Source organism: Aphelocoma coerulescens, chromosome 7 (genome assembly GCF_041296385.1).
Source record: "Aphelocoma coerulescens isolate FSJ_1873_10779 chromosome 7, UR_Acoe_1.0, whole genome shotgun sequence".
Lineage (NCBI taxonomy): Eukaryota > Metazoa > Chordata > Aves > Passeriformes > Corvidae > Aphelocoma > Aphelocoma coerulescens.
In genome coordinates, this window is record NC_091021.1 from 30,848,566 (window position 1) to 30,873,533 (window position 24,968).

General features: G+C 40.1%; 3 protein-coding genes across 11 annotated transcripts in view; 2 read left to right on the forward strand and 1 right to left on the reverse strand.

The window, feature by feature from the left end:
• Positions 1–9,480, forward strand: PARP9 (poly(ADP-ribose) polymerase family member 9). The gene is made up of 10 exons (XM_069021161.1): positions 1–92; positions 469–508; positions 1,231–2,060; positions 3,384–3,608; positions 3,716–3,928; positions 4,651–4,711; positions 5,160–5,522; positions 6,329–6,477; positions 7,196–7,361; positions 8,555–9,480. The coding sequence occupies exons 1-10, from the start codon at positions 78–80 to the stop codon at positions 8,890–8,892; spliced, it is 2,400 nt and encodes a 799-aa protein (XP_068877262.1). The 5' UTR covers positions 1–77; the 3' UTR covers positions 8,893–9,480.
• On the reverse strand, positions 9,407–17,069 carry FAIM (Fas apoptotic inhibitory molecule). 5 transcript variants are annotated; one of them, XM_069021173.1, is made up of 5 exons: positions 17,021–17,069; positions 14,689–14,824; positions 14,109–14,337; positions 12,644–12,693; positions 9,407–11,263 (listed from the first exon to the last, which is right to left on the reverse strand). In XM_069021173.1, the coding sequence occupies exons 2-5, from the start codon at positions 14,797–14,799 to the stop codon at positions 11,114–11,116; spliced, it is 540 nt and encodes a 179-aa protein (XP_068877274.1). In that variant the 5' UTR covers positions 14,800–14,824; positions 17,021–17,069; the 3' UTR covers positions 9,407–11,113. The 5 variants fall into 5 exon arrangements, with proteins under 5 accessions (XP_068877274.1, XP_068877273.1, XP_068877272.1 ...); XM_069021172.1 differs by lacking the exon at positions 17,021–17,069 and adding an exon at positions 16,872–16,946; XM_069021171.1 differs by lacking the exon at positions 17,021–17,069 and adding an exon at positions 16,717–16,852.
• Positions 17,027–24,968, forward strand: part of CEP70 (centrosomal protein 70) — an 11,225-nt gene continuing 3,283 nt past the window's right edge. Inside the window, exons 1-12 of one of the 5 annotated variants that reach the window (XM_069021163.1) lie at positions 17,027–17,189; positions 17,602–17,706; positions 17,865–17,988; positions 18,315–18,495; positions 18,882–19,051; positions 20,153–20,212; positions 20,884–20,983; positions 21,372–21,460; positions 21,792–21,866; positions 22,914–23,016; positions 23,677–23,847; positions 24,474–24,620. In XM_069021163.1, the coding sequence (XP_068877264.1) occupies positions 17,060–17,189; positions 17,602–17,706; positions 17,865–17,988; positions 18,315–18,495; positions 18,882–19,051; positions 20,153–20,212; positions 20,884–20,983; positions 21,372–21,460; positions 21,792–21,866; positions 22,914–23,016; positions 23,677–23,847; positions 24,474–24,620 (1,455 nt within the window). In that variant the 5' untranslated portion in view covers positions 17,027–17,059. Of the gene's footprint in view, positions 17,190–17,343; positions 17,389–17,601; positions 17,707–17,864; positions 17,989–18,314; positions 18,496–18,881; positions 19,056–20,152; positions 20,213–20,883; positions 20,984–21,371; positions 21,461–21,791; positions 21,867–22,913; positions 23,017–23,676; positions 23,848–24,473; positions 24,621–24,968 lie in introns of those variants that run through there. The other 4 variants (XM_069021165.1, XM_069021167.1, XM_069021164.1 and 1 more) reach the window with 4 other exon arrangements.

Genomic DNA, 24,968 nt, shown 5'->3' on the forward strand with positions numbered 1-24,968 from the left:
TTCCCGCTCTGCCCGCGGTTCCCCGCTTCGGACCACCCTCCAGCTCCGAGCGCTGAGGATCCGCGCCGAGCCAGCTTATGGGAGCCCTCCAGGTACCGCCGAGGAGCTGGGGGCAGAGGGCTCGGGGCGGCGGCTGCCTCAGGGGCTCTGGGTGCGGCGGGAGCTCCCGGCGGGGCTTAGGGGAACAGAACAGTCCCGGCCTCTGGCCTGGCGCTCGGAAATTACTCTTCCCTCTCGCTCCTGCGAGTGAGCCAGAGGAAGCTGCGGGCAGCTTCACCCACAGAGCTCCTGCAGCTCCGAACAGCATTTTAAAAACTAGAAAACTTCGTACAGATGTTTGAAAAGCTGGTGCTGCCGGTTTGATTTGCAGCAGAACCTCTCCTGTAGGAAGGTACTATGTGTAGCCCACATACTTTGCTGCTTGTAACATGTACTTTCTCTTTCCTTTTTTTCTTTTTATTACAATAGAGTTACGTTTCAGATTACTTCAAAGGGAAGCCCGATTTAGGTAAGCCTCTCATTTAGCTATCTGCGAAGTGTGTACTTGTATGTAAATTGAAAACTGCCAGGTACAGCCAGCAAACTGGAGAACAAAAGCCTGAAATTCATAATTAATATGAAATAGACACAGTTATGAATCACCATTATTATTCATTACTTCAACAGGACTTGCTTGCATTTCTCTTTTAAAAGCAAGAGCTCAGAAGTGTTTTGATGAATCGGCGTGTATACTTTATAAGTGCAAAACGTCAGATCCTTTTTACAAGCAGGTAGCATATCCCAGAGGAAAGTTTGATTAAACTCACACAAATTGATTTAAACTAATTAACATAACTGCTGCATATAGTACTGCTGACATCTGCCAGGAGAGGGCTGTATTGCCATAGTGATAATGTAAAAACTGTTGCCTAAAAAAAGTGGTTTAAAAAGCCTTTCTGAGTTCATATAAGGTTCCATACAAAGAAAGAACTTGCTTGTGGGCTTTAAGTACAGACCAAATAAGAGTCACAGAATTAAAACTCAGCATCAGATCTCTGTGGCACAGTTAAATGAACCTTCTTGGGCTTTCTAAATCTCTGAAAAGGAGAGGGAGAAGATTGGACTGTAAAAAAAAAATATTGTTCAGCAATGACAGTAGGATAAAATTGAGAGCTATAAGCCACACTTCTCTGTAAAAATACATGTTTTGATAGTAGTATCTTCTGTTTCACTTTATATTCTGTGTCCTAGGGTCGCTCATGGTAATGGATGAGGTCAGTTTGATCCCCATCAGTAAAGATGCCTATGAAGCTCTTAAGAGAAGAGACTACTGTCTAAATAATCTCGTTTCCAAAAAGTTTGCTTGTACGTTGGCCTTCAGAAAAGCAACAAAAAGCACTGTTGAAGTATACAGGAAAGAAGTAAAAGGGGGAATTGACATCTGTGTTTATAAGGATGATCTCACAAGACACAAGGTTGATGCCTTGGTGAATGCAGCGAATGAGTATCTTGAACATGGAGGTGGTCTCGCTCTTGCCCTTGTAAAAGCTGGAGGGCCAGAAATAAAAGAGCAAAGCAATCTTTATATTCAAAAGAATGGAAAAGTCAAAGTTGGCAATATAGCAGTGACAGGTGGAGGGAAGCTTCCTTGTAAGGAAATTATTCATGCAGTTGGGCCAAGGTGGAATCCTCATGAAAAGGAAACATGCTGTTACCTACTTCAGCAAGCTATTTGGAATGTTCTGTGTTATGTTAGTACTTCAGGACATTTAAAGTCTGTGGCTATCCCAGCAGTGAGTTCAGGTGTCTATGCCTTCCCAGTTGATTTATGTTCTCAAGTGATTGTAATGGCTGTAAAGGAATTTGTTGAGAAAAGTCCACCAAGCTGTCTCAGGGAAATCCGCCTGGTGAACATTGAAGAGTCTACAGTTGCAGAAATAAAGAAGGCCTGTGAAAAGTTTCTGGGTGATACCAATTCACTTGAGGACACTGTGTCAGCTTCACCAAGCCAGCTTTCAACTTACCTCAAACATGGAGGCATTCGCTTGCGCATCGTAAATGGATACCCTGAACAGCTGAAGGTAGGTCTGTCCTGTAATTTGAGGAACATGGTGTTGCCTCCAAGTCTTTGTGGGATTTGGAGCCCAAGAGTTCAGAACGCATTTTGTATCAGTTCACTAAATAGTTTTCTTCTCAGTTTGATGAGAATTTACACATGGTAAATAAATTATAGTAGTAAGGAGTTGTTTTTTGTCTAAATGGGTATTGAACTTTAGAATGTTTTTATTTTGTTTTTTTATACATGGTGTTATAATAGGAAGCAGCTAAAGATTGGATGATTAATAATACATTTCTATGTTAAGGTTTATCTTCTTATTATATAGAAATTCACATTTTATCATGCACTCTATAAAAGTCTTCTCTTATTTTCTGCCTTGCTTTTTTTCCTATCATTTATGTTCTTATAACTCCATTACTGAAATTATTCAGCAAACACTGAAACAGCTGAAAATAATTTAGATGATGTGCATCTTACCTTTAAACAGGGCATTATTTAAATTGATTCACTTTTTAGCTAGAAAATCTGGTGCAAAATGTATAAGCTCAGTCACAGGAATTCAACAGAGCTCTTAGACTGCAAAGTACAGCACAGGAACAGCATTTGCTTTTAGCAAATACTGTATCTTAAAAATTAACTTTTATTATGAAGACGTATCATAATTGAATAGGAAGTTCATTTTTTGGTGTGAGAACAAAGGATTGCAAAGTTGACCTTGCAGGGAATTTTATTAACCAATTCTACAGCGCTGAAAGATGCACATGCCCTCAAGACTGTGAGGAAAACATGTTCTTGTGTCTCTAGATAATACTCAACAATAAAGGCTAGAACAATTACTGCTGTTACAGGCATTCTGTAAACAAGTTTTTTGCATTTTCCGTATTTGAAATACAGAACACCTACTATGGGAGTCTGCTTTTTCCACTGGGAATTGGAAACAATCACAGCTTTGCAGTTCCCTTACATGTATGTACTGACACCGCTAGTTTGGTGATGTGTCCTTGCTACCCTAAGGCTGGGATGACAGCCATAATTCTCTCCTGCTGATAATTGGCTCATGGGTCATTTGGATAGTGAGAGGAATAATTCTGTTCAGTACACTCTGATGACTGGAACAGCTTTGTGCACGCTGTTGGTTTCTGAACTGCCACTGCAAGGTGCATACTTTGATGTATTCCAGTGCTGCTTGTAGTAGTAAGTAGTAGGAAAATTCAAGCAGCTGATCTTGAATGTGGCAGTCAGGCCTTTTTACAGGAATTGTGCTTAGAAAGAATGCTCTCTGTAATAGCAAAGCTTTCAAATAGTCAGTTTGAAGTATACTGAAACTTGCACTCTTTCCTTGCAGAAAACAGCTATTGTTAACCCTGTGAATGCAAGGGGTGAGCCTTCCTCTCAATTTTCAGAACAACTGATGAAAGAAGAGGGTTCAGCTTTTCAAAAGGAACTTCAGCATCATTTTAGATATCCAGCACGTTTTAAGGAGCCCATAGTAATCAAAAGGCGTGAGCTGCGGGGTATGCCTGTACTGAACGTGGTGTTGAGATGCCAGCATCCGGTGTTACAGTGTGAGGTGATGATCACTTACTTTGGATTTTAATGGATTTTCATGTTGGGTGATGGCAGGACTGAAACATTTTGTTTTTCCTGCAGGACTGAAACATTTTGTTTTTCCTGCAGGAATTAAAGGATGCAGTGAAAAGATGCCTGGGTCACTTCCAGGACCACTCATCTCCCTCAGTTTCTTTTCCAGTAGATTGGTCACCAATGCTGTCTATTGACATAGTGGCAGAGACCATGATAGAAGCAATTTTAAATTTTGCCAGGGCACATCCTATGAAGAAGAGAGAAGTGCAGTTTGTCGTTTTCCCAGATGACCCTGATGTCTGCAAGGTAATAAATTTGTTGTTAACTACCCCTAAGGAAAACACAAAACTAAAAATATTTCCATAGGGGACTGAAAATGAAGATAGTCTATTCTGTACTAGCAACAATTGGGAGAAGCAGGTCCCAATCTCATTAGAAAATACTCAATCTTGGCAAATATTTTTTTTCTCTAAACTACAAGTCTTCACCCTGTAGTCTGATAAAAATAGGAGGGAACTTTAAAATTCTCATGTCTGTCAGTGAATGTATAAGAGTCTACTCTTAACTCATTAAGGGGCAAACATTCCTCCTCAGGAAATATTTTCAGTCAGTTTTGGTTTTTTGTATGGAGCTCCTAAGACAAAACCCTATTAACAGATTCTATGAGCTAATATAATAGAAGAGTTTCAAGTAGACAGGCAGGAGAATAGTTTGGATTTTAAAACTGAGTAAGGATTCATCAGCATTAAACTGCAATTAATGAACACCTTTATCTTATGGGATTGCGTGAGATATGCCACAACCACAAGGAGGTGGTAAAGGTGCCATTCAGTGTGTAAGGTGTGTTACCTTAGGAGATGCTGGACAGGAATGCATTTGATATTGTCAGGAATAACATCTTGTGGAAAATTGACAATTTCAGAATTGGGGGTGGGGGTGTAAACTGCTTGTCTAACAGTTTTGAAGAGATGAATTGCATATTTGATGAAAGAAGATTGCAAAGTCCTCCTAAACTTTTATCTTTCAAGGTTCTCCAGAGAAAATTTTATTCAGCAAATCACAAACTGGAAAACAGAAGTGATCCTTTGAGTAAGTAATGAACAGAAGGGGCATTTCCAGTAAATGAGCGCTCCAGAACTGAGAATTTGTAATCGCATCCCTTTAAAATAGGGAACTTAGTATTTACCTATGTGTCTTGTGGAGAGGAGGAAGCAAAAACTCATGAGCACTTTGTATTTTTCCATTAATAGGAATGGAACTGGGCAGTTCCTTTTAAGATTTAAAAACAAAACCCATTGTCATTGCCTAACTTGTTGGAAGTCATTTAGTGAAAGGCAAATAAATTCTCCATATATGTGTGTGTGTGGATCCTGGGAACCTTACCTCCTTGTAGCTGCATCTCTTTTTTGAGCATACCGGAAGAGTAGTGTGTTTCCTGCACTGTACAGCTTGCATTACAAGTAGGAATTTGTGTCAGCACTTGAAAGCTCTTCACTCTTCCAATGCACTTGTATTAAAAAAAATATATATTTTCCAGGTACAGAGTCAGGGGGTCAAACTGCAAGCAGTGAACTAATGATTGAACTTAGAGGGAGCACACCTACAGCACTGGAAGCAGCAGAATCATGGCTCCAAACTGTAATGCAAATTCAGGAAGGTCGCCCTGCTGTTATTGAAAATAACTACATTTTTTGCCTTGGTAAAAAGGAGTTTGCAGAACTCTCTCGAGAGCAGCCTTCTAGTGTATGCATGTCAGAAGAAGTGAGAGGTGGACAAGCAAGACTGAAATTTCAGGGCCCTCCTGATGCTTTGATTGATGCAGTGCTCATGACTGAGGAGTTACTGCTTCGTATGCAAGAGACGACTCTAGCTGAACAAGAGGAACTGCTCTACTCATTGTGTAAGTAAAGTAAATAGTGACTAATGAAGTAAATAAGTGCCTAAACAAGTTCAAGTATGAAGCAACATATATTTCTCTATTGCTGAGAGTGGACAGACATACATTCAGTTCACACACGCATACTGAGTATTGCTTTAATTACTGGTATCCCTGTACTTTTATCATGTGAGCCTCTGGAAGACCATTTGTTAGCTGTGGTCACTCACTTGGCAGTGTTCCCAGGAGGGCACAGTTTATACAGGGGCTGGCCATGATGTATATCCAGTTGCAGTGGAGCTTCCTCCAAGATATCTTCACTTTAAGGCCTGGCCACTGGAGATTTGCAAAATTTGGACTTAATTAACACACACCTTTGCTGAGCTCTTGCTGGCTACAGCTGGACCACTGCTGCAGGGCTCAGCAGTGGACTTGTTCTGCAGAGTCCTTGGCTGTCATGAACAGTTGATACAACGAGTGGCATTACAAAAAGCTACTGAGTGATCAATTTTTAATTCATGTTGGGATAGTCACTCAATATAGATACCTTTATATGAAAGCTTGGCTGTGGAGAGGTATAATAGAGAACATAAATTGCTTTTGTTTGGTTTTCTCTCTCCCTGCTTTCCTTATAATAAATGCAGAAAAATAGAATACATTTATATCTATATAAACTAGTTCCTCTCAAGATTAGCCTCTGACATTACTTCAGAGAATACTTAACATTCTTTGTTCTTAATTAACCACCAACTAACGTCGGGGGTCTGCCCCCCTTGCCTTTGCTTCAGACATTAGGATAATGAAAATTCTACTCCCTTTTTCATATCCAGGCCAACGAGAAGCAGGCCAGCTTTCAGAAGGAGACTTTCACAAGACAAGTACCGCTCACTATGTCCAGATTTCACTGGTAGATTCGCACCTCCAGGAGTTTAAAGACAGACAGAAACAGTTTGAAAAAGCTGGACTTCACGTTCTCAGGGTAAAGAGGATATTAATGGAAAAACTGAATCTCAGCTGATATATTTGACCTAACATGTTTAATGTAAGCTTAAAAAATTCAGATGAACTATTTCAATGCATTGCTTTTAAAAATTAGGATCAAATCAGCCTAATCCTTAAGATAGATCCAGTCTTTACTCCTAATGAAAGTATTTTGAACATAACAAAAATAATCGCTCAAAAAGTGATTAAATTCTTAGAAGTCTTTTTAATTGTACTGTATGTTCTCCCTCTTACTTCATGCTTCAGATACTCCTTTATAGGACTCTAGAGAAATATGAGATTGGTAAAATTAATTAAGTACAATAATCCAGGACACTATTGCAGTGTGTTTTCTTTTTGTGAGCTTGTCATCAAAAATTGCCACCTGAATTTGCCAGAGTTCTGATCTGATTATGTGTTTAAGGTAGAATCATACTGGGTATCAGTGCTTTACTAAACAGGAGGTGGACTCAGTGTCTTCAGCACAACTCAAGTACTAGAAGTCAGTACACCAGGAAATATTCCCAGTGATTTCAATGGGAAGCATGGGATAGTGGTATGGTTCTTCTCTTTGGATAAGTTGCCCATTTGAGATACTTTGTCCACTATGTGGTAAAGGTTCTTGCATTGAAGAACATAGCCTGAATAAAAGCACTTATGGATTTCATAGACATTGGTCTCCATTTGCTTATGCTACACTGTTCTTTATGTTACAGATTGAAAAGATACGTAATCCACTTCTATCTGCTGCATTCCAACAAATGAAAAGAAATGTAGATGGTAGCTCCAAAACAACCTTCAAGTTGTACCAGAATGTCCCTGCTGAGTTCTGTAGCTCAGTTTGCCAAACTGGATTTCACAGGATGTATTCTCCACCAACAGGTAATAACTTGCTTTGGCATCTTTAGTCAAAATGAAGTGACTGACTACTGAACTTTAGGTTAAAATTAGAAAAAAATGGCATTCCCAAACAAGAACTGTTTCTTACTTGCATTTAGATTTGTATGAGCTTACTTTATTACATACAGTAAGGTTTTCCTTCCTGACACTGTAGAGCCAGCAAGGCTCTAGGAGGATAAGCCTGAATTCAAGCCTAGCCCAGACACTGGACAGACCTATTAGTATACACATAATTCCATGTCCAAGTTTTATTTTGTTACATCACTCTGTAAAGAAAGTCAATGTCCTTATGTAGCTGCTGCAAACATGCATGCAGCAGCTTGTTGCTTTGAAGCATGTTCAAGGGCCTCACAAAACACTGAGGCTGGAAGGTGCTTCTGAGGGTCATCCAGCCCAGGCCCCTGCTCAGATCAGGTGTGGTCAGAGACAGCAGATAATCTGATTGCTCACGCTGCCATTCAGAGTAGAGTGGGCTTGGAGGAAAGTTGTGAGCTCTATGAAATACTGTAGTAGACAGATGCTTTCAGAAAGAGAAAGTGTTTAGTGCTTCATGCTGCAGTTGGTGAAGGGTGTGGTATTTTGTGTGTCAATTACAGAACTGGGATTTCAAGTAATAAACTGTTCAAAAAGTGGAGATTTGCCTTTCTTTGTCTATGCAATGTACATGGCACATTTCCACACTTTAAAAGGAATAAATAAGATGTTGGTCTAATTTCTTTGCACTTTCCCATGTGATACTGTAACAGCACTTTATGTGACCTTTTTCTTATAAATCTCAAATTCTTCTTTGTAGTTTGCATTTTTAAGATCTTGCTGCCTTTGTTGTTTATCAGTCCCTCATGCATGATGACTGAAGTGTGAGTCATATTTATTTTATATAAATCCTTTAGACCTTGATGGTTCAATCACTGGATTAACAACTAAATATAAACAGTTACCACTGGAGTAGCAGTTAATTGGAATGGCCATCAGCTGTCATTGCTCGTGATTTCAGTGGGAGGTCAGTGCAAGCATCAGAGCCACTCCACGCAAATCAACTTCCAAAAGGATGGCACACATTGAGCAGTAACATCACTTGTAACCCTGAATCAAGCAGCAGTCTCTTGGAGCTACCCCCCTGAAAGAACCAACCGTTAAACGCTTTGTCCTCTGAAAATTTTTCTTTCTCTTTCCAGAACAAAAATATGGAGCTGGCATTTACTTTACAAGGAACCTGAGGAACCTGACCAAGGGTACAGCTACATGGGAACCAAATTCTAAAATATACGTGTTTGAGGCTGAGGTAGTAACTGGCTTACACACTAGAGGCCAGCCATCTTACATTGTGCCACCAGGAGTGGAGAGGGATGCCATTACCTTATATGACAGTTTAGTAGATAGTGTAGTCAGTCCTGACATCTTTGTCATTTTCAACGGTTTTGGGGCCCTTCCACAGTATTTGCTGACTTGTTCCCCAGTGACTGAGAGGGATGTAGCTTCTGGAGAAAACCAGCAACATCCTCAGTGGGTATAAAGCAGAACTGTAGCTACGGTGAAGACCCTCTGAGAACAAAGTCTAGTGCTTAGATTTGAGAGTAGTGTGCTATGGTCAAAGTGCTTCCTGAAAAGTACTCTGTAATATTAATGAAGTAAAGAGTAAGTTAATACCTGAAGGAGATGAGGACAAAATTACCTGTGAATGGAAGCAGAAGGGAAAGCATCCCAAAATACAGTTTAACATTTAACATTAACATTTAACATACCTGGTCATTTACTTAATTCCTTAAAGTGATCTCAGCTTGTGAGTATACACTTTGATGGTTGTGTGGGCTGTCATTCTTCCACTGCATTTTCTTAATCTGAGATACTGCATATGTCAGGGAAACACAAGACATCTTGCTTGTGCCTTTTGATTCTTAAGTTTTCTTTTGACTTAAGATAGCTTTCTTTCATCTGCTACATTCCCCTATTTTCCACTTAGGGACATGGTATTATATACACATAGTTATGACAAACATGAGGAAATACTTCATGATTTCTTACAGTGGTTGCTGTTATAGTTTTTATTAGTTACTTCAAGCATTGTAGATACATGTATTCAAAATAAAAAGTATGAATGTCACTATCTGTTAACTTGTATTTTTCTATACAGTCTTAAGAATGTGATTTGTACATGAGCTTCAGATTTCTCAGCAACATTCAATCTATTTGAAAGGCTACAAAAGAATAGAGAACTGGTTCAAGCTACAGCTTGAAATTATTTTTCAATTAATCTACCTTTACCAACATCTTTTAAAGATTACATTGTCAGCCTTGTAGCCAGGTATCCCCATGCTGCTTCTGCAGTGACCTGAAGCAAATACATGGAAAAGCCCAAGAGCTAGCTATTACAGTAATTCCAGTGTAAAAGGGGATTCAGTCCAGCACTTGAGTACATGGAAGCTTTCTTTAGTAAAGCCTGCAAATGGGGAGCAGTTTGATCTCTAAAACACAGATGAAATCAGCATTTAATAAAACTTTTCAAAATAATTTGTTAATGGATTCCCAGGATGCTTGTACTGCATCTGCATCTCCTGAGCTAGTAGTTGTAGTGCTAGGAACCACTCACAAGTCCAAAAGAAATTAAGTTATAAAAGTCTAATTCTGAATTCTGAGGTTACAAGTGGAAAATTTTTTTAACCATTACAAAATAAACTTCTAGATTAATATATTTATATTTTGGGTTTTGTAAAAATTATTTTTAAGATTAGCTATGCCTGCTGTTGCAAAGGGTAGTTTTGTAGTGTGAGTCTCTTAACACACGAGTTTTGTTCTCAAGAAATCCAAAGGTTGCTCTTAGAAATTATGCTACAATTCTGAAAACAGAATTAGTCTATTCCTATTTTAACTATTCCATTTAAGTAACCAGTTGTTTTCCACTTTTGCCCCCTTTTTCCTCATGTTTCTTGATTCACACATTACTGCCCTGAAAACACATAGTTGTAGATTTAAGATTTGCTAGCACTGAATGAAGATAAGTTCTCATTTCAGCATGTGTCAAGAGGTATCATTTTTAAAGGGGTTTCATGGCAGGATTTTTTTTTCCTTTCTGTTTTGAAAAAACTCAGTACAGAATTTCTGAACTACAGCATCAGTTTTCAGAACACCTAAAGGAATGTTATTTTTGGCACAATGTAACATCTTGCTCCTAGTGGGAATAAAGAACAGTTTTCATAACTCAGTGTTACTTTAATACTGTAACACAAGTATTGATAACTGTGTATTTCATTATTAACCTTTTTATTAACTTTGTAACTCCCCTTAACTGCATCTGAAAACGTTTGTGGTCAGTTTAATAGAAAAATAATTACAGAGAAAGCTTTTAACATCTTACTCCTGTGCCCAGTAAAGGCTTTCTCTTCCTTCCACATACACCTGCAGTTAAGGATTCAATGTGACTGAATATTTATCTTCCATTTTATTACAGAATGATTTTTTCCTGATGTATAATTTCTCTTTAAGTTCACCAGTGTTCTCCACACGTAGTGTTATACTATACATTCTAGATATATATAGGTTTTTTTAAAAAAAAATGGTAATGTAAGAGGTTGTATATAATTATTTTCATCTGGTACTCAAAAAGAATAATTTCATGTACAGAAACTAGAAAATAAAGTCAGCACAAACTAAATGTACCAAGTAGTACATATTAAAATAATTACCACAGTAATTGAAAATTCCTGATCTTAGTCCTACCATAATCAGTTAACCAGAGGCTATTCCACAGCCTCTGGGATTTCTCTGTTGTCCACAATGAGGGTGTGAATAATTCCTTCCTTTCGTTTCCCACTACTGACAGCCTTAATGCAACAGCTGCGATCAGCAACAGTGAAGTGAGTTTCAGTCCCATCTTCCACAAATTCACCCTGGGAGAAAGGAAACAAGAGACACGTGATATTTTAATAAATGAAAAGCTTGAGTGCATCAATGTCAGGATCACTTGCAGTTCCCACAGATACAGCAGCTTTAGGTACCTGTGACAAGTACTGCCCAAAAGCTGAACAAAGCTGCTGAATCTCAGGCAGGGCTTTGCCAAGGTGCCCAGTTAAGGGTTTGTGGGTATTAGATGATGATGAAAACGTCACACAATCGGAAATGGTAAAGCTGGAGTTTGTGAATCAATATTACTGATTCACATCAGTAACCAAAACCAGAAAAGGCAGTGTCCTGCTGAGTTGTGCTGCACAGCCAGTAGGTGCCACACAAACCTACTCTGAAGTGGCAGAAAAAGGTGAAGTATTTAGGATCCCCTGAATCAAGTACAACAGCTGTGTATCTTGGATACACATCTGCTGCAGTTATGTGATTTCCTGTTAGAGATTTTGCCAGGCATGGCTGTGTTTTTGTCATGATGTTTGTGACAGCAGTACAATCCATGTGCTGCTCTAATGGAAGCATAGTTTGGCACTAAACTTGCACTCACAGCTTGCAAGAATTCTTCTGAGTGCTTTCAATACATTGTAGGAAAGGCTGATGGCCATCAGGAGCAGAAGTCCTGATTCACTGAGAGGAGGTTTCTTCCACTGATTACTAAGCAAACATTAGGTGAATCTTTTCATCCTACTCTCAGGTGTAGCAGAACTGTTGATTTTACAATTTGTGCTCATCCAGGCCCCTGTGGCAGTAGTAACCACTGTAACTCCTGCCTGGTGAGAAAACACATCCTTCAAGGATGGGGAAGCCTACCTGGTATGCATATTGATAATGCAAAAAGACACCAAACAGATTAAGTCTTCTAGCTGTCAGCCTGCTCTAAAATTTAATGCAGATGTGACAGAAAGATAAAAGATTTTATTTGTTCCAATGAGGCTCTTAAGCCCTTAAGTATTAGGAACATCTCTAGATGGACAAAAAAGCTTGAGTCAGAACAGACTACATGTGCTCAACTTTCAGTGACTAACACAAGCAGATTTGGATGCAGTGGTTCTACACTCTGCCTCAAACTCAAGTCCTTCTCACTCCCTAGAAAGTTTTCTCCCTAAAAACCCTGACTCAAATTTCTTTTGATTGTCTAAAAAGGGTAAACAAAAGCATCATTTATCCTTAAATAAGCAGATGTTTGGCATCTGAACTGAAATACTGCCCATGATAAAATTCAGTGAAGGTCATTTGGAACAGACCAGGAGCATCCTGGCTGCCTCAGCCTCTTTGGGAAAGGGAGGTAATGTGCCACTCTGGGGCTTATTTTGCCAAGCTTTGGTTATGTATCCATAGCCTGGGAAGAGCCTTTGGAAGGGATCACATACCGCTGTTTCCATTTTTTGACCGTTGCACCACACATCCATAGTGTCCTTTTCTGTGAAGGAAAAGGAAAACAGAAAGTAGAAAGAAAAAGGTATTTTTTTTCTCCCTACAAACAAGGATCTAGGGATTTTAAAAATCTACTGTTGAATTTTACTTCCAATTCCTAAAATATGTTCCTAAGTAGCCATAGTACTTGAGCTACGGGGTTTGCTCTCATTGGAGAGAGAGGAGGCTCTGTCATCAACTTTTTCTTTGAAGATACATTTTTACCCCTCCCTAGCCCTGGCTATTAACACTGTGGTGTTCTGAATAGTGCCAGAGATACTCTGACAGTCTTAAACTGAAAAAATTAAAAGACAGAAAAGTGAAATAATTTCTGCTAATTATTTGAGAGCTGTTTATTCAATAAAGCTCTAACTCTTCTTCCAGGTCAATTTAATTCAAAAGCAGCATTATTTAACATCCATCATACTGTTCGTATTCGTAACATTTTGAAAACATCAAGTACCACTTTAAATATCAATCTTAGATTTTTGTGCATTTGAAACAGAATATTCTTTTACTTCTCCCAGCATATCCTCCTTAAATTACTTTGCTCTAGAATTCCCTTTACTGACACTGTCATTCACACATCATCAGCAGAGAGCTGAACCCTGCTTGCCTTTCCAGTAAGCATAGAGAGGTTAAAATTCTGTGAAGAGACTTATCTGTTTCTGGCACTAAAACTGTCTTTCTTCACTGCTCTCCTTCATCTTAGGGCAGTTCATTCTGTCCTGAGGTTTAAGAAGAAATAATAGTCTGAGATCTCTTGTCTCCAGCTCTAACCATACAGCAATGTCCAAGTGGAAGTTTTCCCACTAAGTGCCATGGACAAATTCCTCAAGGGATCCCTTCCTCCCACTTGCTTGTAATGTAACTGGGAAAGGGGGGCAGAAGAGAATATATTGCCTAGCTATTAAGAAAGTGAAAGAACATCATCGGAAGGTTTTAGTTTAAATTTGTGGATAAGAAGTGATGCAGAAAAAAGAATGCTCATCAATCTCTCAAAAATGTGGAATAAAGACTTCTTGACTATGGCTGATGATTTTTGGGAGGAAAGCCTGGCTACCTGCTGAACAAAGTTAAGACACACATGAGGTTTGATCACAATGCAGGTAAAACTTCTGTTAACAGGCTTCACCTGGAGAACTGCCTTGCTAGGGCAGCTCTATGGATGCAGCAGCACTAATACCTCCCAACCCTCCTCCCCCCAAATCTAGACCACACTGCTGTAGGCTCACACATGTATAACAAGACCATTATTTTTCAGACTGTCCTTGGCATCTCATTCCAAATTTTAAAATCCCCCAAGATTTTATACTGCATCAGTGCTACCCACTGAACTGTGCTTTCTCTTAATTGCCAGTTTTTAAATGCACACAAGTTTATTCAAAGGCAGCAACATGTAGTCACTCGATGTTTACTTACCTAGAACAATTCTATAGTCTGTACCTCCCAAGTTCAATATCCAGGTATTGGTTGTTTTTAACCTGTTCTCCATATACTTCTTGAGACTCTTTCCATTGATCTCCAAAGTATATTCATATGCAAAGCCACCGACTGCATCAATGTTAATAGCAGCTTTAGTTTTAGTAGCTCCAACAGTGAATGTTTCTTTACCCACTAATTTAAACATCCATTCTCTTCTTACTTCTTCCTGTAGAAAAAAAGACAGTGGGTATTAATTGAAACACCTGAGTGCATGTTTTAATATTAAAAAATTGAACTCGGGAGACAGCTCAGTACTGAACTATTATTTGGGAATGAATGCATATATGGTGCTTTGCATGCACAGAGTGCCTCTGCCCAAAGACAGCAAAGCACTTCATGAATACTCACACCTTAACTGGAATTGAAAAAAATAACGATGTAGTTTATTAAATTAGGTAATTAACTGAATGTACCTCACTTGCATTTATTAGTCTTTTGTTTGTTGTGAAGTGTGTTGCATGGAAGTGCAGTTATATAATCTGTATCACAGTGAACTTTGAACACATAGCAATTTCACCTTTCCATCAACATAGACAACACGCTTTCCTGAAGTGGTCCCATGTTCAAATTCAATCTTATGAACACCATCACTTAAAGCTACTTCCCAAACAGCCACCAAATCTGTCATCTTCTCTAAGTGGCTGTACCGAGACCTAAGGAGAAACCAACAAAGTAAATTAATTGTCGTTGAAAGTTCAATTCCCGATGTCTGCAGTTCAATTCTTTACTGCTTCTGGGCAAGTCACTTTTTGCAAATAAAAAATGAGACTTGAAAGAATAAGCTTACAGAACTGCTTATACTTTCATGTTTTTCAAACATTCAAATATGACAAAACATCACAAAATATAAACAGTTAAACCGGCTCACTTTGACAAACAGTACAAAGACACAGCTAGCCATCTAACCTCTAAAATTCCCATTTCAGGTGACAATAGGTAACAAAGTTATATTTAGTTTTAAGATACTCCTGGACAGTTCTGCTATTTCTTGGTAGGCACTAAAATATATTATTTGATTGGTCTCAAAGAAAGTTTCAGCCTTTTAGACTTGAAAAAATAGTATGACCAGTTTAGCTATTTGCTGTGTTAACAGATTCGTCTGTAATCTCATAAACACTGCCTACGTCATTCAGATATGCAACTCTGCACACATGGACACAGGGGAAGGGACCTGGCAAGATACCCTTTCATTTAATTTAAGTAATTTTTAAAGTTTAGATACAGTCATAAGTTACCACTGGAACTGTGGATATCTTTCCAAATCTGCTCATATCACAGTACTGATTTTTTACCTTACTTCATCTTCACAGACAGTACTCTCCTCACCGGATGCCATAGAAGCCAAAAGAGCTCTTAATCCAATTAGCAGCAAGAAAAAATAGAAAAGCAGAATAGTAGCAGAGAAGTGCCGAGGTCTCAAGTTTCATCATTTTCTCCAGTTAAGATAAAGGACACTTTTAAAAGCATCATTAACTGGCATGCAGTGCTAGCTGTCATATATATGATGAAATAAAAACACTTAAAACACAACCATCTTTCCTCTAAGACAGAAAGCCAAGTGCATTTTAAAAAGTATTATATTTTACAAAACTAGTAAGTGCAGTTTATCCTAACTTTACTAGCTCCTCATAACGTTGTCAGTTACTGGATGGAAAAATGGGCAGCCTGATTTGTGAGACAAAGCTTAGCAACGAACAAAGCAGGAACCCAGTCCAGAGCTGCCCATCTCAGTCCCAGACCGTAGTGAATTTGGGACTGGGAAACAGCACAGGCAGTAATTTCACCTCCTCCTTCCTTTTTCTAAACCACTGCAGTAGCTTTCAACAAGCACATCAGTAAATTTGACCTGGCAATTCTGTCACAACATTTATGTGAGCCACAACGAACTAATTTACTTAAGAGGTTTGTTAGACCATGAGTGTGGTTTACAACCACTGGTTTTTAATGTGTTATTTTCACTAATTAATTTCATCATCATCTGCCTTGTCTGTGCTTATCAATAAGCAAACATGTGCTAATAAATGCCGAGGAGATTGTTTTGACCGTTCCTGAAGTTTCTGGTTCCTGTGAAGGCTGGCATCCCCGGGCACACGCTGGGAGTCAGGCAGGGAGTATTTCCCTCCTCTTCTCCAAGGAGCAGGCTCGGGACAGACCCGCGTGTGTCCCCGGCCGGGGTCAGCACAAGGAGCGGCCTCGGGCACACGGGAGATGCCAGAAGAGCTGTCCACAGACCGCCCAGAGCCTTCATCACCCCGGGCAGGCCGCAATCCTGCGGCGTGGATTTTAGGCATCATTTAGGATCAATGCTGAAAGGATTAGGAAGCATCCCAGAACACACAAAATCCTTTTTTTTTTTTTTTTCCTTCCCCGCAAATCATGGTAATGAAGTAATACACTTTTGTTTTAAATCAAACTCGAACCCAGACTCCAGGCCGATCCCACCCGCGTCCCAAGGGAAAGCCGTGCGCTGCCCCAGGGGGAGCGGGCGCGGCGCCTCCAGCCCCGCTGGCTCCGAACCAGGGACACACATCAGTGCTGCACCCACCGCCTCTATTCACCGCGCCTTCTGCTGACCGAGTCAGCGGCCCAAGGCGATGTTTATTCCTTTATACGGAAGGGCTCCTTCAGAAAACTAGGCTGGGATTACGGCTCCCATAGCATCCACCTAATCCCGGCAGCGCTCATCGCGGGGCGGCGTACCGGGAAGCGCATGAGCTCCGGGGACGGCAGATTTCCCCCCACCGTTACCGCGGGCAACGAGCTTTTTTTCCCTGTCTTTTCTTTTATTTTTGTTTTCATTAGCCCCGCTCCCGCGCCCGCCGCAGCTCCCGCCGCCGCCCCGCTCCTACCTCCGCCCGGTCTCCTCCCCTCGCCTCCCGCGCCGCAAAATGGCGGCGCCCGCGCAGCGCCGCCCCGTCCCCCCCGGCCCGCCCGCTCCCGCCGCTCCGCTCCCGCCCGAGCGGCTCCGCGGCCTGGAGAGCGGCCCCTCTGCCGCCCTGAGCCCTCGCCATGACCCAGGTACTCTGCTGGCCCCGGGTGTCGCTGCTGGGTGGTTGGAGCGGGGCAGAAGGCGGGGGAACAGTCCATGAACCCCCAGAGCCACCGCCGCCGCCTCCCTGAGGGCTCCGCTCGCGGCGGGGCCGCTGCGCCCCGGGTGCGTTGGAGGGACCCGAGGGCCGATGGTTTGAGCTCCCTAAAGAGGCGAATTTAACTCGTTGTGCGTATTTTGCCTTCAAATAGGGATCAGGAAAACTGAGCATGCTGTGTGTTGTTAAGTACGCTTTTCCCCAATGTGCTCTGCAGATCCTCCTGTAGAGGCCTTTTGGGGGTTTGGGGTTGGTTTGCTTTAATTTGGGGGCATTTGGTACCTTCTGCTGCACAGGTGATGTGAAGAACTCTGGTTTCTCCCTCTTTTTCCCTTTCTCCCAAGTGCAGCAGGAGAAGACAGAGTGGGAAGACATAAACAAGGCATTAATGCGTCATGGGTTGAAACCTGTGAGTCTTGCTGCCCCCCAAAGCTGCAGAGATACATCAGGTAAGGAAATGTAATTTTGGCCCTTTTTGTATTTGGAAATAGTAAGCCTGAGTTCATGCATCTCTAAAGCTGTGACTTCCAAATGACAGCAGACAGGCAATCTTCTTTGGCTGTTAAAAGCCTTTCATTGTGACTTTGCTTATGTTTTGTATCTCCAGATACGATTGTCCTAGACAGTCAGTCTTCTCTAGGAATAAGACTTGCATTAAAGACGCTGGTGGAAGACACTGAGCGACAGCAGAAGGTGATGCAGGGACTTATGGAGGCAAATCGATGTCTTAGGTAAGACACAGTTGAAGGAACTTACCAGCTAATGGAGAGTAAAAGTATTATCAGTGTGCATCTCCTGCCTGGTGGAGATTTTGCCTCACCAGAGGCTTAAGACCTTTTTCCTGAGGTTGTTGTCCAGTATGCAGCAATGTTGTCCCAATTCCTTTTGGGCTTTTCCGTTATTTCATGTGCTGCTTCTTCTCATGCTGGCACATTTCCCATACCTGCTGCCACAGGGTACTATCAAACCTCATCACATCATGTCAGGCATGTGCTTCCTGCACTGTCTTCAGTGAAATGAATTTAATTTAAAATCAAGGATTGATTTCTTTTTTCAGAGAAGTGGTACGACTGGAACAAAGTCGGGCATCTCGGCAAGAGCAACGGGCTAATGATTTGGAAAATGTGGTGAAAAATATTAAGGCCAAAATTTGTCAGCTAGAAGATGAAACAATAGCTAAAGCATGCCAGCAACAGAACCGAGTCAAAGAACTTCAAAAAGACCAACAGGCTGCACAGGTAATTCAGATACTTCTGCCTGATAATTCAAACTTTTGACTTATGAAGGTTCTAAAAATATTTACATTGATCCAAATAAACATGAGTCCTGGGTCAAGACCTAATAGGGTTAGTACACTGTTTATACCTAAGTTTTTTCAAACTATGCAGAATTTTCTAGAAATAATTTAGAAAAATATCTGTATCCCTCTAAGTTTTTTCAAACTATGCAGAATTTTCTAGAAATAATTTAGAAAAATATCTGTATCCCTCTTCCACTGTCTCTTCAGCGTGGCTAAAACCCAAGTGCTCATCCTTCTTGGGACCAAGTGTGTACCTGGGCTTGCACATTACAGTCAGATTTTGGGTCAGAACAGTTCAATAATGCTCCCATTGCCTGTTCACAGGTAAAATACCAACAGCAGCAGGAAAAGCTGCAAGAACAGGAAGAGATTATTGCCCACTTGCAGAAGGAGCTGAGCAGAGTTGGGAGGGAGGAGAGGCAGCGAGTTGCTACTCAAAACAAAATGTTTTGTCAGTTTTGCAAAAGAGCTCCCAAGTCTCTCCTGGATCAGCGGTAAGTGATTCTCTGACACTGCTGAACCACTTGTAGCATTAAATGAAGAAACAGATTTGAAAGTTATGCTTCTTGGTATTTATATGTGAAAAAAAAATAATCTGGAGACCTTAGGTGTACAAGATGAAATATGAATTCTTGTAAAGGTACATCAGTGCAGTGATATTTTTCTTTTGTGAAATTGTAAGCCAGATAAATCCATGGCAGAAATTAAAAAATTGCCACCCACTGGCCACACTAGATGTCAGCAAAGGGAAGGGAATGATTCACTCTGCTCTGTAGCTGCAGTGTCTGCTAGGATGATCTCATCCTAAGATTCTAACATTTTAAAATGTAAATTAAAAACAAAAATACAAGAAACCCCACCTTTTAGCCCCCCCTCCCCAAAAAGAGCCCTTCCAGTTTTGGGAAGTGGTCTTTGCAACTGCTGACTGCAGGCTTGCTGTTAACTTCCAGGTACTTTATGGTAAGTTCCCAAAATATCACAAGGCTCTGTCTCTTGCCAGTAGGACTTCCATAGCTCTGATACAATCAGACATTTGCCAGTTCCTAGGCCTCACATAACCATTGTTTTGTTGTGCTGATATCACCTGGCTTTCTAGGCCTGGCCAGCAATATTTACCTGGGAAGCTTTTAAAAGGGATTGTGTATGCTCAGCTTTTTGCTTGAGCCCTCACTGTATGAGAGGAGGGACCACTGAATTTGGTTGCTTGTCCTCTCTCATCTCTCTCTCCCAAACAGACAATTTCAGAGTGCTCAAGACACTTTATTTTGACTGTGCCTCTCTGTTAATCTTGCTGGGTAACCGTAGCCATAAGATGAGGAGGCTAGTGGGCAAATTTAGCTGTTTTCTCCTCTTAAATATTTTGCTCCTTCTAAACTAGTACAGATTTAATGCATCTACTTTTCTGTAGAAAAAAACCTTCTGTTTTGGCAAAGTATGACCATGTTTGTCTGGTATGAGAGAAACCCCACTGTTTGGAGCAGCCATTTCTAAAGTGCACTGCAGCTGTGCAAGCTGACCTGGTCCTCTGGGTTGGTCACAGTATGAGTTTTTTGAGAATGTCTGAAATTCAAAATTAACATTTTTCCTTTCTTCAGGTACCTTTGTCTAATTGATTATTATGAATCTCAGATTAGTCAGATTAAAAAGGAGCTGAGGTAGGTCTCATTGAATGCCTTACAGTTCTACTATTCAAAATTTTCTTAGCCCTTACTGTTCTTTAATCTTATAGGGGTAAATAGTCTGTGCTCCAGATATCACTGGCATGTAAGAAACAGCAAAGAGTTGTAGTGGTCCTGGAAATTTGGATTTTTCCAGAGAATAATTTGCAGTCAGGCTAAGCAGCTTCTCAGCCAGGAGATCAGGAGAGTTAAGAAGTTTGGGGTATTCAGATATTTGAGCTATACGTTTGTTTTTTGGGGTTTTTTTCCCCCTTTTCTCTTTTGCCATGGTTCACAGACAATTACTGCATTAGCTGTGCTCAGTTGATTGATCTCCCAAAACTAAAGGTTTTCAGCTCTATCCCAGTGCCTGCATGGCACAAAGCAACAAACAGATACTGGAGACATTCCTATACCTTGAGATTACTGAGAAAACTGAAATGGGATTTGCTTGTACTGGAGTTTGTCTTGTGGACAAGTGCACTTAATTAGCATATGAAACAGCTTTCCCAGAAATTAGAGCCTGGGTGTTAGGGCAGAATTTCTATTCTATTTACTTTGTAGTCTATGGAAATGTTATTATCATACATAACTGCTAACTAAACCAACTTTAAATTTTTGAGCTAATTGAATCGCAGTAAACTGAACCAATTTATTTTTCCCAATAGGCAATATCAAAAAGATGAAGACCAGGTCCAGACAGAAGTAAAAAACAAGGAAGAGTTCTTAAATCTAGATGCTACTCCTAATTACAAAGCACTACTCACGGTATGGAACCGCCAAGAATCAGTCAGTGGAGATCTCTCAGTGGTAACCCTCCAAGAGCCACATACCTCAACATGTTTGACTTCTGTCCCTTGTTCTTGTCATGTCTTCTGAATTTGTAACCTCCCTGGGCAGAGTTCCCTGTCCTTGTGTAAAGATTCAGCAAAATGTTGTGAGTCTGCTGAGGATTGCATAGACCTTCTCAGTCACAGTTCTCCACCTGGGGTCTAATGCACCAGGCTCTTGGTCTCAATCATCTGATTCCTCATCCATGCTGTCTTGCTGTACAGGCGATTGGGAACCCTTCTTAACATGCACATACTTTAAATTGTTCAAGCTTGTTGATTATGAAATGAGTGCAGTAAAAGAAATAACCCAGTGTATGTTGCAGTCTTTCCAGAAGCAACTCACTGAAACAAAAGTCAAGAACGAACAGCTTTTGCTTGAAAATATAAATCTCAAGAAAGATTTGGAAATAAGGTGAGAAAGGATAAGTATCATCCTTTGTAAGACCATTTCAGTAGACTTTGCTTTACAAAGCACCAGCAATTGTAAAAGCAAAGTGTGAAATCTGCAATTGAAGAAATAAGATATGGCAGCAACAGCCACGCTCTCCTCCCTACACTCTTAATAACAGCTGCTAATGGTTAGTTTGCTCTTTATTGCTGTTGTCATGGAGAAATGTAGCAGAATTTCATTTCCAGAATAATGTTTTGGCACTGGCAAAGCTTTTTTACTTTTTCACTTGAATGAATTTTATAGATACCTTCCAATGCAAGACATATAACTTGGTACTTTTTCTTTCTAACAGGCCAACTGCACAGGAATTAAAATTTTACAAGCACCAAGTGAAGAAACTACAGAAAGCTCTAAAGAAAACTATCCAGTAAGTATATTTTTTCAGGGACTTTCATGAATCCTCTGGCCTTCTGAAGGCAAAGTTACTCTGCAACCCAAAAGTAGAGAGTAGCTTATAAAGCATGTGCCTTATCAGCATTCTTTGGAGCCTGGTTATGGGCAGCAAGTGCTGCTGGACCTCTAAAGCCCTCTGTATTTCTGAAATGATGGCAGGGTCTCCAAATGGGGGCTCAGCAGTGTGGTTTTTTTAATTTCATTTTGTCTGTCTGGATTTGATGGGAGTTCTTTTGCAGGCAAGATGTACAGGGCCATCTGTAGTGTGTGCTGCTTCCATGAGCTGTAAAGGAAGCTACTGGTTTCATGATGGATTATGAATGTGAAAGTGTGAGTTGGCAAAATGTTGCAGCTACTGACGTTATATCCATATTATTTTTAGAAATTGACTGTTTTTTTCTGAAATATTGCTAAGAAAATACATGAAAGATATTAAAGATCCAGTACTAACAAAGTGTTTTTATCTGTAATTTCACTTAGTCATTTGTGCATGTGTATACTGGATGCTAAATATTTTATAGCCTGAAAAGGACATCAGTTAAATTTTAAAATAAATATACACGTTGTATATATTTAAATGGTCTTTTCTCTCATGCAGTGGGTATGATTAAGATGAAGAAGAGTAGTCAGCTTTGTATAATAAGCCAAGAAAAATGTTCCAGTAGAAGTGGATAACGACTCAGCTTGGAATTTGAACCTTTTGAGTAAAATTCTGAATTTTAAGTCTTCAGCCATAGCAGAACTCTGGCAACAGAAAAACTGGTGGTATCCCTTCTAAAGCAGCAAGCAGTCTGGCATAGCGTCAGCCTGGAGACTTGAGATAAATTAATGATATTTGCATTAGGTGTTGTGTTGTCTGTGCTGCTTGGGTCTGATGGAATTCTGTTGACCAGCATCATAACGTGGATATTTGACTTTGTAGGTGTGAGTATGTGCTACACACCTGCTTCTCCCATCAAGTCAAAGGGTAGCATCTCCTGCTAAGGCTGCTTGTGTGACCCACTGTGTGTATTTTGTGCAGATCTTCAGGGAGCAGGACCGGAGAAAGAAGAGAAGAAAAGAAAGACTCTGGGAGAGTTGCAGGAGTAAATCAGCTGCAGGCAGCTTGCCAGCAATACTTGCAGGTACCCAAACTGTATCTGTTTGCGTGTTTCCAGCACTGTTACAATGAAACATTATCCATGTTCTGTTTAGCTGTGTCAGCTGGAGCGTGCTGGTTTGAGGCTAAGAATGCCTATCAAGCTCTATAAGCAAGATAAGTCATGTTCTGGATTTGGCAGTCAGTGTAGGCTGGTTCTTAGTTGTTCTGTCTCAGTGTAAACTACCTGAAAACACAGCAAGGAAGCAGACACTAGGCTGGTGAATGTGATTTAGCTGAAGTCCATTCAGGACAGGGGATTTGCTCGAGATCTTGGGCAAAACAGATCCTTAGATTACAGTTTTAAACATGCCTGAGGAGATAGAGGCTTTTATTTTCCTTTTAATTAAAAAGCCCAAATATAATAAAACTTAGCAGAATGCAAACTGTGGAAATAACAATGGATAAATGTTAAATATCCTTCAAAAGGAAATATATACTTGCATTACTTTTACATATCTTCTAGCTAGTATATGTTTAAATCTTTGAATCTATTGCATGTTGAATGCATGTGTAAAATTCATCAATAGTAATATTGGAGCTATTTATGACTTAATTTTAGGAAATCATGATTGTGATAGAGAGGGATTTTATTAGAAAACATCATCCCTATTTGAGCAATAACATTTGTTATTTGTTGTTGAAGGTTTTGTCCCGTATTGATTCTATTTTGCGAAGCCCAAGGGCTCCTCCATTAATATTTCAGCCCAGCAAAGGGCCAGTGCAAAATCACATTAAAGAGAATGGACAGGGATGTGGATTTGAGCATCTTCCACTCACCATAGAAATGTGGGCAGATCAGCTCATGGCCCTAAAGGTAACAAAATGTTGTACTCTGCTTCTTGGTCTTCCTTTCCTCTGCTCTCCACTCCTCCATCCCTCGCTCTGTGTAGTTGTGGGGGTTCTCATGTGTAGCTTTTATTATTGCTTGGTGTTAAATTTTAATTCTGATGTCCACGTGAAATATGTACCAGAGATACTTCTCTGTGTAAATCTTTTATTTGTTTTTGTTAACTGGCGGAGTCCTTAAGAAAACACTTAAGCTTTAGAGTCCATTTCACACGTTAAGGATAGTGCATTCTCTTTCTTCCTCTCGTCTGGCCAGAATAGCGACTTTTTGGTACAAATACAAGTGAAATAGTTTTGTTTAAAGCCAAACTCTTTGTGACCAATTTCACAAATACAAATACACAAAATTTTGTGTATTTCACTGAAACTGTAATACATAGCAAATATAGTATTTTTTTTACTGTAACTGTTTTCTTTTCAAATCAAAGAATGTCAGCAAGAAACTGTGTTTAAATTCCATGAAAACTAAAACCTTACCCTCCCCAGTGCTGGAATGTTACTGCATATGAGAAACAGAAAAACATCCGTTCCTATAATAAAAACATCTTTAAGCAGTTTCTAAAATAAGTTGGTTCCCCTCTCTTCTTTTAAAAGGCTTTGCATAGGTCCTTGAGAAAACTGTCTCTGGAATTGCTGCCTTGGAACACTGCAGATCCACAGGATAAGAGAGAATCCATACGAGTTGAAGACCTCCAGCTGATAGTAGATGCAATTTTGGAAGAATTAGAAAATAAAGAAAAGGTAATTTTTACCAGGGGTCTATAATCACAAGTTACTGTGGAATTCTTAAATGCATTCTTCACACAGTGATTAGATTGGTGCATTTGAAAGCCTTGCAGCATTTAAAAAATATTTGTTTGAAGACATTCAATAGTCAAAGATTGTTTTAACATAATGGATAAATTCACCTTGGGGAAGACTGCTTTAATCAAAGGCACTTCACCAGCAGTGAATTTGCATTGCCCTGTAGTCTCAAGAACTACCCTGGTCTGTCTCTCAGGGCTGAGAATACATAAATGCTTCTCTCAGCAACAGAGAAGAAAGCTTTCAGAAGAGTATTTTTAGTTTGGTGGATGTTTGTGCCTGAAA